Genomic DNA, 15,135 nt, shown 5'->3' with positions numbered 1-15,135 from the left:
CTAGGTTTGTGTAAGTACACTCTATGATGTTCTCACAATGATGACATCCCCTAACAATGCATCTCTCAGACTGTATCCCAGTCATCAAGCAACGCATGATTGTTGAATGAGTTCTTTTTTTTTTTTTGAGACAGAGTCTTGCTCTGTTGCTTAGGCAGGAGTGCAGTGGTGCGATCTCAGCTCACTGCAACCTCCGCCTTCCAGATTCAAGCGATTCTCCTGCTTCAGCCTCCTGAGTAGCTGGGATTACAGGCGTATGCCACCATGGCCAGCTAGTTTTCATGTATTTTTTAGCAGAGACAGGGTTTCACCATGTTGGCCAGTCTGGTCTTGAACACCTGACCTCTGGTGATCCACCTGCTTTGGCCTCCCAAAGTGCTGGGATTAAAGGCATGAGCCACTGCGCCCAGCCAATTGTTGAATGAGTTCTATGCTCACTTAACTGCTATTTACTTTTTAAACACTGGAAGACTGAAAAGGAATCTCTTAAAGTAAAAGTTTAAAACACATTCTTTCTACCACATCTATGGCCAGGTTGCAAATAAGAAGCACCAAAAAAAAAAAAAAAAAAAAAACCCCACACAAAAAACAAAAAAACAAAACAAACAAAAAAACCACACACACACATTCTGCTAAAACTTGGAATTTAATGAACTTTTACTCACTACAGTTATACTCATTTTACATTAAAGTAAAAAAGAAAATAGCCAGGAGAATAATTCATCTCCAGAAAGCAGTTTAAAATTATTGTTTTTATTATTTTTATTTGCTACCAATATTTTTATTGTAAGAAATACAAAAGGTATGACAAATATACAAACTATTTTCTCTTTTTGCTTCATTCAATTTAGCTTTCACATAAGTGAACACACTGGACAGTGATATTTCAACACCAATTTTGAAAAAAACAATGAATTTCATCATCTGACAATAAATACCTAAATTTGCATTCTAGCACCCAGTAAGACATCCAGTTTCCAAAGGATTATTGGTATGCAACCCTCTGAATTTTCTGACATGTTACCTTTGCCACTGCAACAGAAACACCACTGCAGTTCTCCCTTTCCCAGTAAGTCAGAATAAGGGGCAGGCAAGAATGGCTATCTGACTTCAGAAACCCTGGGTCACAAAGCATCCCTTGCTTGAGCTACTTTTAAAAGCAGATTTTTAATGATAGGGTACTTCATGAAAGTTTTGGTGGTCCTTGAATGACATATTTTACATTACATATTTACCTATTTTTCTATCCTCCTCTTCAGATGGGAAGGGTCTAGATAAACTGGGCTGTATTTTCATCTGCCTCTTGGGAAGGGAGCAAGAGCATTTAGCTCAGAGCATTCTGAAGACAGTAGCCTTAGAGATAAACTTTCTTTCTTTCTTCTTCTTTTGCTTCCAGAGGGCTTTCTGTGTGGAATGGAGGGATGGTTGCTAGAGTGAGACAGCCCTTCCCCTCTTGCTATGTCTATACCATACCTGAGGCCCCTTTTTCTTAGAGGGCAAAAATGTTAGAATAGGTAGGAAAGTTCTTGCTTTCAGAGAGCTGTGCTGCACCCACAGGGTGGACCTGACAGGCCAGTGTGGTAACTCTCAATCTTGTATACAGAGAAAAGAGAAGAAGCAACATCTGATACCAAGTCACCTGCCAACATTCTTATAAGCCTGTGTTCCAGGCAGTGAATTTCCACACTGCTTCTTGGGTCTGCAGAACTCAAAGCACCAAAACAGAGCATTCTGTAGCAATATAAGCAAACGGAATGAGAAAAATTATGCACCTTTAAGGAACATGCACCCTTATAAGTCTGTACCCTGATATGAAAATAGCAGAATGAGTTTCAAGTATGAAGAAATACAGTAAAAGTGTGGCCTGTAGATGGAGAGAAAACAGCAGCCTGGAATGTGGTTTATATTCTTGATTAGTTTTTCTCTTGGTACCACAGCCAAAACTGAATGCTCTGTACAATGTGTTGGTTTAAAAATCAAGATGCATAAAGATGCTAGAGGCATTTCTAATGGGTGCCATGAGCACAGTCTGTGCCCAGCATTAGGAACCATCTCTAGATGTATGTGGCTAGGTCAAATTGGGAGTGATGGCCAGGCCTAGAAAGGCACACCTGTGGTCCGTAATGTGGAGGAGGATGGAGAGCACCATGTGGACAGGCCAGGATGGTAGCAGGGAACACTTTAGTGGTAGAGAGGAAGAGATGCAGGAGACAGAGATGTAGAGGTGTGAGGATGTTGGTCATCTTGGGCTGGTTCACACAGCCTAGATTAGTATCTGATATACACAATTTTTACATTTCTAGAACCGTGATTTCAAACACAGAAACAAGTCAAATTTCCAAATTAGATTTTTTTTTTTTTTTTTACTTTCAAAACATTTTCTATTATAAATCAGAAGGAAAAAAGCTTACTGTGTGTGACAGTCTTCCTGAAACCTAAGATAAAGTTTTAACCAGGCCCTATGGCAATGCAGAAACACTAATACATTTTTACAGTGAAAACCTACTTTAACACATCTCAAAATGATAATCCTATAAAACTCTCTAGTTCTAATTTGCACTCTACGGGAACCAATATTGTTCTTTTCTTAACACATACTGCTCTTCGATACCAAACACTTGCCCTTTAACCTTCAGATAAAAACCTCAAATACCAAAAAATGCAACAAGCTTTTGAGGTGTTGGGAGTAGTTGGTTGTTAAAATCCCTTTTATTTTATAATAAATTATACAGGCAATCCTTGCTTTTTATTACCACGCTGGATTGCTTCTATACACAGCCAAGTTGCCTGAGGCATGGAAACTTGGACTTCTCCATCTGACACGTTCTTGAAGCCTCAAGGTACAAGCTAATAGTTCTGCTTCTACAGAAAAACTCTCACACTGCTCTCCTCTCAACAGTACTGCCTGTTCCCACTACTGCACATGACACCTACGAGGGCACTACATCACGTGAGGGAAGCTTCTTCATGAGGGCAGACAAGAGGAGGCACCAGCAGGCACTGGTCTCTGCCTGGAATCTATTCTGAGGGCCACCTGGCACAGTTCCTAAATTAAGACATATCTAAAATGCTTTTCTACCTTTAGTTTTTATTTTTGCTGTATTTTCACACTCTACTATATGCATATTTAATAAAAACTACAAAGTCTTTTACTTTAATTCCTTTACATAATGATAAAACACCTAGATACCCAAAATACTACATCTATATATTCAAATCTACTAGTCATGTTAAAAATGCATGCAGCTTATTTGGGGGCTTAGTCTAATTTTTATTTTCTTAGGTTCATCAATACCATGATAAGGAACGTTAGATGCAAAGTCCTAACACTTTCTGCCTTCAGTTGTACTTTCACAGGACTAGTGTGATTCAGAAATAAATAACATACATGAATAATAATAGAAATAATTTATGCAAATGTAGAACAACTTGAAAAAAATTCCCCGCCTGTCAGGTGCTGTTCCTGGGGATAGCTGATGCTATAAATTCCATGTACTAACTAATATATTTACTACAGGTAATAGGAAAACAAATGAATAAAAAGTGAGGAACTATGATATACATGTGTATATTTTTGCAAACACAGGATCAGAATGAAAAGATATATAATGCACTGGGAGGTTCAAGAAATGTATTACCGCTGGAATCTGTTTTATCATTCAGACTTTAAGGTCAAACTGAGAGTTGTTGGTGATCACAGGAATATTGCTAGCTGATACATATTATTGCATTTCATAAAACTTAAGATTAGAAACTTTCAAGTAAGAGTACAACGGGTATCTTCAGAACTTTAACCTAAGCACATCAACGGAATTTTGCTAGGAACCACAGAGAGTTAGAAATTAAATAATTGTGTGGTTCTTTGTTTGCTGATTAGTGCTACAGTCATAGTTCTTGGCAGTCAATATGTACAGTTATATGTCCCCTTTGAGAAAAACCTACATTTGACAATCCAAACTCCTAAAATTGAGAAAGGGTTATTTGTGTGACCAAACAACTCACACAGAAGATTCCTCTCAACATGAAGATCCCCTGCTACACGAGATAATTTGTTTACATACCTTTAATTGCCTAACAAAGAAAAAGAGAGAAAAGGAAGGGAACCTAAAGAATTGGGAGCTTTTGCCAACTGAAGACAAAGCAGAAAATAAACAACTTTTCAAAACAAAACTTTTCCAGGCATATCTTTCACCATCACATATGTAGAATGATGGAAAATAAAAAAATAAAAAATATTTCCTGCAATTATACATCTTTTCTTAAAAAAAAAAAAACAAAAACAAAAACTGAGCTTAGCGCCTGAGAGATGCAGGGTAGACAGCTTCACAAAGAGCAGCTGCTACCGCATCTCTTTTTACCCGAACTTTCGGAGAATTGTGTTGTACTTATTTATGCACAGAAGACACCCGTTTGCTTCTAGGGACATATTTCTTCCTAAGATTTGCAGAACAGATGCCTCTGAGACAGCAGCAGGGCACTCTGACCTCGGAAAGCAGCCCTCCGGGCCGCACATAATTTCAGGCACCGGCAGGTGAGCGGGAGGCGGGGTCCCAGCCCGGCCTCGCCCACTGCCACTCTCCTGCCAAAGGGGCGGGGCAACGAGGCAGCGCGCCCGGAAGGCTTTCAAGTGGGAGTCAAGTTTTGAACGCGAGCAAATAGGGTTCAGACTGGCCACTGTGATAACAAACCCGGGGGTGGAATTCGGCCTTTCACATAGGGGCTTTAACTGGACTCTAGTTCCTGGGAGTAGAGGGGCGAATGAGGCGGGGGATTTCTCAGTCAGTTTCTGACTGCCCCTAGTGTATGTGGCATTTTGGTTCAGTATGAATTACTGAGACTCATCTGCTTGCCACTCTGGAGCAAAGTTGGGCAGGCACCGTCGCGTGTCTGCCACTCATAAGGAATAAGCTGCTTTCTGTGGTGCTGTGCTAAGGAAACTCTGAAAAATACTGCAATAACCTTCCCTACTAAATTTCAAGTGACACTGTTGTGAGGAAGGTGACTTCTAAAATTAACTTAATCATCTGGGGGATAAGAAGTCTTTAAGTAGACTTGTGAATTTAAAAAATATAGTTGCCAAAAAACTTCAAAAGTGAACAAAGTATATAGACACACTAAGTTGTTATGCTCATATACTTAGACCTATTTTTTTTTTTTTAAAATTAGAGCTTCTTAGGAATTTACATTTATGATTCCACAAATGTTAAAATTACCTGGTCTTTTGGTATTTAAGGGCTCTGTTTCAATATAGCAATTCTTCAGACAAAAGTTTTGTCTACCGAATTACTGATGCTACTCATTTTGCTCACCTGATCTTTAAATTAGCATTTTAAAATTTAATCAGTGTTGGAAGGCCACCATGCTAGGGAATATGAAAGCAGCAGAGAGAGTATGAGTGTTTTAACTGGAGCCACTAAAGGAGTTTTATACTTCTAATGAAACTATCCTGTTCACAGATGAGGGCTGCCTTTTTAGTAAGTAAGCCTGTTTTAATCTAGAAAAGTAAGGTAATTGGGTACTTAAAAATTTTTTTTCCTAAGTGAATGACTAGGCTTTCTTTACTTAAATGATCAAAATGGATATATTATCCATCCTTAAGCACAATTTATTTGCAGACAATTGTTCAGAACCTAGGTAACAAGTAAAATATTGAAGTTACAGAACATTATAAAGACTATTAATCATCCCAAAAAAGAAGTGCTAGGAAAGAGTTAAATATGCACAGAAAAATAAAGTTAGAATGAAATCTCTTTTAGAAGTACCTCTTTAGTCTTCATCGGATTTGTTTTTCTCTAAAAGTGCCACCTTGTGGAATATACTGGAATAAAACAAGAAAGCTCATCTCTTAGGACAGTGTGAATGTTTAGAAAGACTTTTGCAAGAAAAGCCACCTTCCTTTCCTACCATATTAACTTCAAATTGCTGTAATAGTATTTCAGCAGATTCTCGAAAAGAGCCTATATTTATTTTCAGGTGGCTCTTGTTTTCTTCCTAAGGATAGACAAGGTAACAATATGTTGAAGGAAGTCCACTTCTACTCATTTATCTAAATGTTATAACTTCCTGGGAATGCTAAGAAATAGAAAATATTTTGAAAAGCTGTTTGGTACTTCATTAAGAAAATAAACAAAAATTCCCAGAAAGACTAGTTGAGAAAAAACATGTAAAAATTGGACCCCTTCTGTTTCTACATTTCTGTTACTTAACAAAGATCAGAAGATAGAGAGGCCAAAGGATTATTTTTGGTTTATTTTCTGAAAAAGTACAAGATAGAAATGCTTGAGATATAGGTATGTATTAAAACTGGGTTGTGAATTGCATTGATATAGAAAGGGAGTCAATAAGAAATGAAAATGTTAGTTTCTCATGCTTTTGAGGAAAACACCATTTTTAATTACTCTGAGGACTTACATTTCTTGCCAGGCTTTGGTAGCCTCAATAAGTTTTTCCACTGTGGAGAAGGAACATGTAAATATCTTCCTAATTATGTGCCCAAATGTACTTAATGGACATGATAAATGGTTTTGGGTAAGGTTCACAATTTTTAAAAAGTATTGGTGGCATAGGAAACACATGCCTTTTAAAAATTTATTTTTATTTTTTCAATGAACATTCTTAGGCATGTGTAAGAAGTATTGCTTCATGTGGCTGCCTCTTCCCTTGAAATGAGAAAAAAAGTACAGATAATTTAGTTTGCTTGGAACAGCTTCTCCATAACATTTGTTTTTGACCATTAATCCTACAGTTGCCAGATGACCTTAGTATAAATTCTTACAATATATTTGTTCATAAAGAATATATCCTTCAAAATATATATAGCTTTGAAACTACCTTTTAAATACCTTCATTTTCTCCAGAATTTCCTTTATCTATTGCCCACTGTTTTATGAATAATTTTTAAAGCCTTAGAAATCATATAACATCTTTATCTGTCACAATGTGAAACATGCATTCTTTTGAATTATATAAATATCCAAGAGTTTATAATAATATTCCAATATTTTCTTTCCAAGGTAAATATTCTGTAGTTTCCATACTAACATAATTAAGTAATTATGGTGGCATATTAACTTTTAATATTATTTTTTCCTAGACCCAACTATGCAATTAAAGCCTGCTTTTGGAAAATGTAAGACACTCTCATGTGCTTATCATAAGAATAGTGAAATTGTCACTTAAGAGAAAAGCAGTATTTTAGACAGAAGAATTTTAATATGTTTATGATATTAGGAAGCTTACATAATTTAATTTCCACAATGGAACAATAATTGCCATTACTGACTTTAATAGGCACTACTTTTAAAAGAAGCAGCTACAGTTTCTTAAACACTCACTTTAAATGCATAATTTAAAGTTCAAAATGTTTGGTACTGTTTAAGAGTTTTCTCATCAAGATGCATAGTACCACATTCTGGAGAGTCAAACTATAAATTTCTCTATAGAAAAGAAACATGCTTTATTTAAGATAGGAACATCTTGTGCCCTCTAAAGCTTTCATTTTTATTTAACACAATGCTGAGATTCTATTCTTAGGTGAATAATTTTTAGCTATTTTTAGTAAGTCACCTGGGGCTAAATGAAAAGTCTGCCATTCACAGTGTGTGCTTCCTGAGAGAAAAATCGTGAGAATACAGGGGGCTGAAATGGCCCCGAGCTTTCTTCCAAAATAGGTTCTTTGCAACTTGAGTTCCCATCCACTTCAAAGGAGGGAGAAAGTGGGAGGCTCCAACCCATTGGGCTCTTACAAGCGCTTGCAAATTGTGTTTTTAAGATTAGGTCCTTTTTATTACCCTTTGCCATGGGATTTCTTATAAAAGCTAAATGGACAAGTTTCTCTTTTTCTTTTTTATATGTAGGTTGTTTTGCCTCCACCCTGTGCAACAGTTCCCAAATGCCTGGGCCACCAGAACCAAACATCAAACAGAAACTAGCAGGAACATTCTTGTACTGGTCCCACTATGAAATTCAAACATGATTTCAAATCTGTCACAATATTTTTACTTGCTATGAGCTGCTTCAGTGTAACCTTGGGGCAAAATGCCCTTTTCAGTTCACCACTGCCTAGCTTTTGGCAAAGACGTTTGAAACCATCTGTTACAGAAGAATAAGCTGTAGTCACTAAGTTCTTACTCTACTATCTGCTTCAAAATGCCCTAATGGCAAGACTGCTTGTGTTGGATCTGGATTTCAGAAATGGCGAATCTGGACATAAAATACATAAATCAAGAGAGTATTCACTCAAATGCAACAACTACACCGATGGAAGAACTGGGGACAGATTTTTACAAAGTTCAGAGAGGCTGAGATGTCCTTTCATTCTGTGTCATCAGAAGATAATCTGCCAACGATTGAATGCCAGAATGTTTGTGCTTCAATTTTTCTTTACAAGCACTGCCTAGAAATGAGTCAAAAGCACATGCTAGAAATAAAAGTTGAGCTCTCTACTCATTTAAAATTCTAAAGAATGCTGAAAAATTCCAGTTCAGAAAAGCTGCATTTTTCTTGAGTGAACTTATGAAAACAGTTTTACAACAGCAAAAACTAAAGTTATGTTCACTCTAGCCATGAATACTAACCAAAAAGCTCATGATGAATCAGTGCATGAGTTTTTAAACTCAATTTCTAGGCCCCAGCAAAAATGTCTTTGTATTTTGACCCTTGATCAAAGGAAAGGCAGAACTCACTTTTCTATGTGAGACTTTGAGTAGACCTGACCTTGAATGCTATGGATTCATTATATCTCAAGCATTTATAGTACTGACAACACGTAATCAATGTTGTCACAAGGAAAGTAGAAAACATTCGTATGGCCCATCTTCTTTATTATCTTGCTCTAGAAAACAATGTTCCTGTTCCTCAAGCTACTGAATTAGAACAATGTTTAGTACAGCAATTAAAAAAGAATAGTTCCCAACCCCAAAAGCTCTTCAGGAGAAACATCTTCTAGTTTCTTCTCTTGTTCAAGATAGTCATATATCATAATAAGCTGCAAAGAATTCAGTACAACTTGATAATGCATAAACATCATCTGAATTATTTTCTGAGTGCAGCAACCTCCATTCTTTGAAAATCCTAACTCTAAACATGATCTAACTGTTGCATGATCTAACTGTTGCATGCACTATGAGTCAGAAAGCACAGGTGGCTAAACTTTCCAAAAGATACTTTCTGTGTCCTCTGGTTACTAGAGCCAACTGAGCACTAAACCACTTATAAGGCAGAGATGGTATGAAATATAAAGGACTGTAGAGAAAACAGTAAGAGAAAAAGGAAAAGCTGTTTACAATGCCCAGGCCAGGCTGGCTCTGTAGAGAGCAGGAGTGAGCACAAGGCACTAGAAACAAGCACAGCCTGGGGGATGGAGAAAAGATCATTTGATAGAGTAAATGTATAGCCCTAAAACATAGCTAAAGACATACCCTCAGATAAAGACACTGACAATATCTTCTATAAAAATGTAAAACACAAAGTAATAGTTTATAGCAATCTGTGTGCTGGTGATAAAACAAAACAAGATCCTACTCATTATTTAGGTAACAAAAGTGAACACCAGGTAGAAGGACTGCATTAGAGTGAGAACATATGGGACCCTGTTAGGTTTGCAGAATTGAGGCCATAAACCATAATCTGAGACTGCGAATTTATGAAAGGTTCATTGAAAGCAAGCAAACAGGTGGTGCATGGGAAAAGCTTAAGCAATCTGTTATTAGTTATACAATGGTAGCAATATATTTCAGAAGTGCTGGGAGATAGACAAGATGGATACTTTGCCAACAAGGCAGTGTGTGGCAGAAAATACAGTGTAATAGATGAGGAAAATTTCAAGGCCACTCCTGTCTCTAGTTAGAGAGAGAACTACTCTCCAAACCAAAACAGGAAAGAGTTTCTGACAAATTCCTAAAAACAAAAACGAAGTAACAACAAACAACAACAACAACAACAACAAAAAAGGGAATAAAGGAATTTCAAACCAGGAAATAAAGGCTTTCTATTTTTTTTTTTAAAAATCTATCTGAGATACACTCCCTAAATCTATGGCAAGTAATAAAAAGCTTACAGGGTATTTTCCAAAAGAAATGATAAAGCATGATATCATACAGGTTAAAATAGACTTACAACAAGTAAATTCAGCATTTTGAAGACTAAATAGAATGCATGCACATCTCTTAAAATATACTAGAATTTTTTTCTCCTTTTTGCTGTGTGTATAAAACTTCACCTTTTACTGCTAGCAAATTTACTGCTTTTGGCCAGAAAAGAAATGCTGAGGACATGGGGTTAACTTTCTAGGGTTAACTTTCTAATTTGAGAAGACCATTTTGGTGGATCACCTTCAGTGAACAAATGCCTGTTATTTACCGATCACCTTGAGTCTTTAAAACTGAATCGTTCTTGCCGTTCACAAAAAGTAACACTTTAAGAGATCACAGAATCTCTCTCACACACACACACACACACACACACACACACACACACACACACGCACACATACTCAAAAGTACCAAATCAGGCCCGGCAGCTGCAGAGAGATTACATCATAACTCAGCTGTGCCTGGATTACCCACTCCACACTGGCAGCATTCAAGGTTAGAAAAATGAAATGGCAGCACAATTGGTCAGCAGCTTCTCTTCTTCTGGAATTTTTCCAGGTTCTTGAAACAAACAGACAAACAAACAAACAAACGAACATAAAGCTGCAATCACTCTTGCATTGATTTCAAAACAGTAAACTAGGCGGTTTCCTTGGAGAAGCAGAGCCTGTCCAGAAGACGGCAGCTGGAAGGCCTCCAGACAGGCAATCCTCCACAGCTCTGCAGGGCTTGCTAAGGGGGACCCTTGAGCCACCAAGGGTGTTCTCCGCAGGATCAGCTTAAGGCAGCTGCTGAGGCCTCAGGCTGTATTCAGCTCCGAGGTGTTCTGGCTGGGCGGCAGGTGGGAATCCAGGTTTTCTTTGCACCTCTCCAGGTCCTGGAAGTATGGGTGAGACAGGGCACTGTAGGCTGATATTCTTTTGGCTGGGTTAAATGTCAAACACTTCTGTAATAAAGAAAAAAATAATTGGTTGATATACAACACATCAATGTAAATAATGTACTTACAGAGTTATCCCTTTATTCACTGTCATGTTAAGCACATCTAGAATGGGAATGAGTATTTATTTAAAGGGACACTAAATAATATGGAGACAGTACTCACATATATCCCTAATGTATAAAATGCCCCTCAGGAGAAGACCCTTTTGGGTGCCTATGGGCTGTTTCCTGCCCAGGATTTCTCTGTAAGCCATTAAAGTATGCATATAACTTTATTTAGTAATTCTTCCAGTGCTAGCAAACTTAGTGCTACAGTTGGAGTCTTCACCGCAACTTCTTACCCTGCCCCAAGGTTACACCACTCAGAGGCAGGGATATCTTCCTTCTAATTAATAACAAGGTGCCACAAGGCTAGCAGTAGCTCTCTCAGGGGACCATTAGATTCAGTTTGAGTCACTAAACTCTGTTCCAGGCTGACAGCTCAAGTGTAGGGCTACCAAGGTGAATGAGCTGATGCTTGCACTTAAGAAGCTCCTGGTCCTAGTCAAGTGGTTTGGGCAGTTTGGCTGGGCTACTGAGGTAGAAGGTGAAAGGAGGGAAAGGGAAATATTTGTAGTAGCAGCAGTCTCTGTTCCCAAACTGTCCATACCTAAATTAGAATGTGTCCCTAATTTCAGTCTCATTTCCACCCCTACTTCAGGTAATCTTGTTACTCAAATCCTCCTCCTCTCCTTCCACCAACGCCTCCTGCTGGGTGCCTAGCAGGTGGCAAGCACTAAATAGTGATGAGTAAGACCTCCTCATTGCCCCAGGAGTTCACAAGTAGCAGGAAAGCCACATTGGCTTCTCCATCCTAAAGTGAACTGAGTATATGAAATGTCTGTGCATTCCAGTCTTCTATGTAATTTACAGACTTTACATTATCATGGTTAATGGAAGAACTCTTCCACTTAAGAGGTCTGCATAACCATGGTATTAATAGGACTCCTGCCAACAGTCCTAGTCAGGTTCCAACTGGATTAGGGACCTCTCTAATATTCCATCGAAAGCTTAAAAACAAATAGAAACAGAAAGTTCTATGTGTATTTCAGGCAAATTCTTAGGTCCTCTGAAATCTGATTTATCCTGAGCTCCCCTTCAGTCCATGGTTGCTAGCCTCCCTATAGGATCTTCTGAACATCAAGAGCTAAAGGACAAGTGGAAGAAAGAGCCTGTTTGTAGAAAGGTTCCAACTGTCTCTTACAGCAATAAATATCTCTAGAAAAGCTTTGCAAGGGCTGAATTCCCAAAGGACTGGAGAGCAGGGGCAAAATTCCTGATCCTGAGTTCTCTTTTCCCAGAGTCCAAGAAGGAGAAAATTAGGTAATGGCATTAGGAAAGGAAGCAGCTAATTTAATCTCCAGGACATAGGAAAGAAGAGAAAAGAGCTGTGGGAATACGTTCATGATACAGAGACGTGTCTCTAGAGGATTATGTGAGAGGAAGCCCTTTCCTCACAGCTACATCGATGGCTTAAAGCTGGGAAGAGGGTGGAGAGAAGGAGAACGACTTAGCCAAATGTGGGGGTGCAGGAGAATCTCAAGTTGGAAGTCTTAATACACTTTGTCCTATAGAAATATGGTTAAAAACAGGTGTTTAAGTTCTATTATTGCTCTACTTTAGGAACAAGGTTGCCGGGTTGAGAATTAATTAAAAAACCTTGTGTTAATAATATTGTTTCTGCAAGAAAATTTAATTTAATTGCCAAATAGTTTACTCATAAAATGAGCTTCTGGAATCACAACTTAGTGAAGAGTTAGATACTATGGTAGATCGGATAACTTTTAGTACATTCCCTCTTTTCTCTCCCCTCTCACCATAGGGGGAGCATTCTTTCCTCCATTCAAGTTGGCCTTAGGTATGGAACTTGCTTTGGCCAATGGAACATGGGCAGAGTGGCGGGTAATTCTTCCAAGTATGGACCTTCAGGGGCGTTGTATATTTCTGCTTGCCCTTTTGGAACATCCACCTTCTATCATGAGAAAAACATGCCCCAGGGAGCTGCTGCCTCTCTGGCATGGGCCCCAGAATGAGACACATGGAGAAGACCTGTGCTTCACCCATGGGCAGAAGCAGATATCAAAGGCTGTTAATTCAGGAGGTAAAGGATACACTCATTACTCATTGGGTTTCAGACATCAAGAACAGCCCAACAGGTACACTTTTCCACCTATTGTTCTGGCCTCCAGGTATAGAAAATTAAGTATATGGTCGAGTATTATGAGTCTCAAACATGCCCCAGGGAGCTGCTGCCTCTCTGGCGTGGGCCCTATAATTTGATTTTTGTTGTTTTTCTTTTTATCATACATTTTTTTTTGCTTTTATTTGAGACGGAGTCTTGCTCTGTCGCCCAGGCTGGAGTGCTGTGGCCGGATCTCAGCTCACTGCAAGCTCCGCCTCCCGGGTTCCCGCCATTCTCCTGCCTCAGCCTCCCGAGTAGCTGGGACTACAGGCGCCCGCCACCTCGCCCGGCTAGTTTTTTGTATTTTTTAGTAGAAACGGGGTTTCACCGTGTTAGCCAGGATGGTCTCGATCTCCTGACCTCGTGATCCACCCGTCTCGGCCTCCCAAAGTGCTGGGATTACAGGCTTGAGCCACCGCGCCCGGCCTTCAGCGAGGTATTTTATATGTGCCTGGCACACTAAATACTTATTAAATAAATCAGCAACTAGAAGAAGTATTGCTATATAGTTCTTTTGGAAAAACATCTCCCCAAAGTTGTGGATATTTAACAAAAGGCACATTAAAATGACAAATTACTTAAAGTAGCATGAAACTGTAAGCAAGGAAACATAATATTTACTTCTAAAGAAACATACGTCAAAGTGAATTGAGAGGCTTCTAAAGCTGCATTGAAATAAACATTCAAATATGGCAGATTTAAAAAAATGTGGATCAGAAAGACATTCCAGAATCAAAAGCCACCAGCTGCTACAAGTGTGAAAATGAAACCTCTGGAGGGACTGTCGCCTCCTGCCCCACGTGGCTGTGGCATGTGATGCCGATAGCAGCTACTGAACTGATATTTGTGACCACCACCCAGTCTGGGTAGGGCAGGTGTCTCACTGGCACAGTGCAGACCAGTTTGACATCACAAAAACTTACCAGAAGTAGGTCTTTGCCTAGTTCATCGATATCTGTTACAAACTTCTCAATTGGTTGGGCAGATTTTGAATGAAAAGCCTGCCTGGGAAGGGCAACATCTCTAGGCCAGTCTTCTTCTCCTGGGAGTCCAATTACGCTACAAAAGAACCACACATAGACATGCACATTAGCTGCTATGCAGAAGCTGTTTTCTTATCAATTTCCAGAGAAAGGCAAAATCTAAGGGGGAGGCATGGGGGAGACAGTCCCAGGAGACCTTCACTTTATGACTGGCAGGGTCTCTGTTTATCTCTGTCCTACCGCAATATGGTGTCATGGGGTAGAGGGTAATCTCACAGAAGAATTGTAAAATTCACTGGGAGGAGATAAGAGATTGCTCTGGTAGCAGACACTAAATGTAAGGGGTGAGGTAGAAATAGAAAATATATTGCCAGGCAGTAAGCCCTGACTTAGTGACAAAGCAGGACTTATTGTATTCAGAGGAGACCCATACTAGTATATACATTCCTTAATGTCCAAGAATGCTTTCTGTGTTTTGATCGAACGTCCCAGTATTGGCATGATTTTTATGATGCTCATCCAACATGGTTTATTAACATATCAATTTGGTTGCATTTTTGGTTAAAGAGTAATTCCCTAAATATTAAATATATACATTAGAATCAGAAGGAAAAATGACGCTAAAACGTTTGTTAGTCCTGCATTATTCAAACACGATTTTATAAAAGGAGGTCTGTGGTATTCCAAAGTGAGCAAACAGTAAATTAAAAGACTATTATTTATATTTCCCCTGAAAACCATTCTGGGATCAGAAATGTGGAAAGAACAGTAAGTGATAAAAAGCACAGGCTTTGGAAATAGGCAGGCTTGGGTTCAAATCCTGCACCTGCCACTTACTGGCAGGTAAGGACAAATTACTTAACATCTATGACCCTTAGTGTCTTTATGTATACAATGA

At 38.8% G+C, this 15,135-nt stretch overlaps 1 protein-coding gene across 4 annotated transcripts in view; it reads right to left on the bottom strand.

Annotated features, from left to right (window-relative positions):
• Positions 1 to 627: 627 nt before the first annotated feature.
• CDK6 (cyclin dependent kinase 6) overlaps positions 628 to 15,135 on the bottom strand; it is a 238,100-nt gene continuing 223,592 nt past the window's right edge. For all 4 annotated transcript variants that reach the window (XM_025378782.1, XM_025378784.1, XM_025378783.1 and 1 more), the window contains 2 exons: positions 14,178 to 14,313; positions 628 to 11,037 (listed from right to left, as the gene is read on the bottom strand). In XM_025378782.1, coding sequence (XP_025234567.1) covers positions 10,891 to 11,037; positions 14,178 to 14,313 — 283 coding nt within the window. In that variant the 3' untranslated portion in view covers positions 628 to 10,890. The remainder of the gene's footprint in view (positions 11,038 to 14,177; positions 14,314 to 15,135) is intronic.

The sequence above is a fragment of the Theropithecus gelada genome, chromosome 3 (assembly GCF_003255815.1).
Source record: "Theropithecus gelada isolate Dixy chromosome 3, Tgel_1.0, whole genome shotgun sequence".
NCBI classification, from domain to species: Eukaryota; Metazoa; Chordata; class Mammalia; order Primates; family Cercopithecidae; genus Theropithecus; species Theropithecus gelada.
This window is presented reverse-complemented; position numbering and strand designations above follow the sequence as displayed.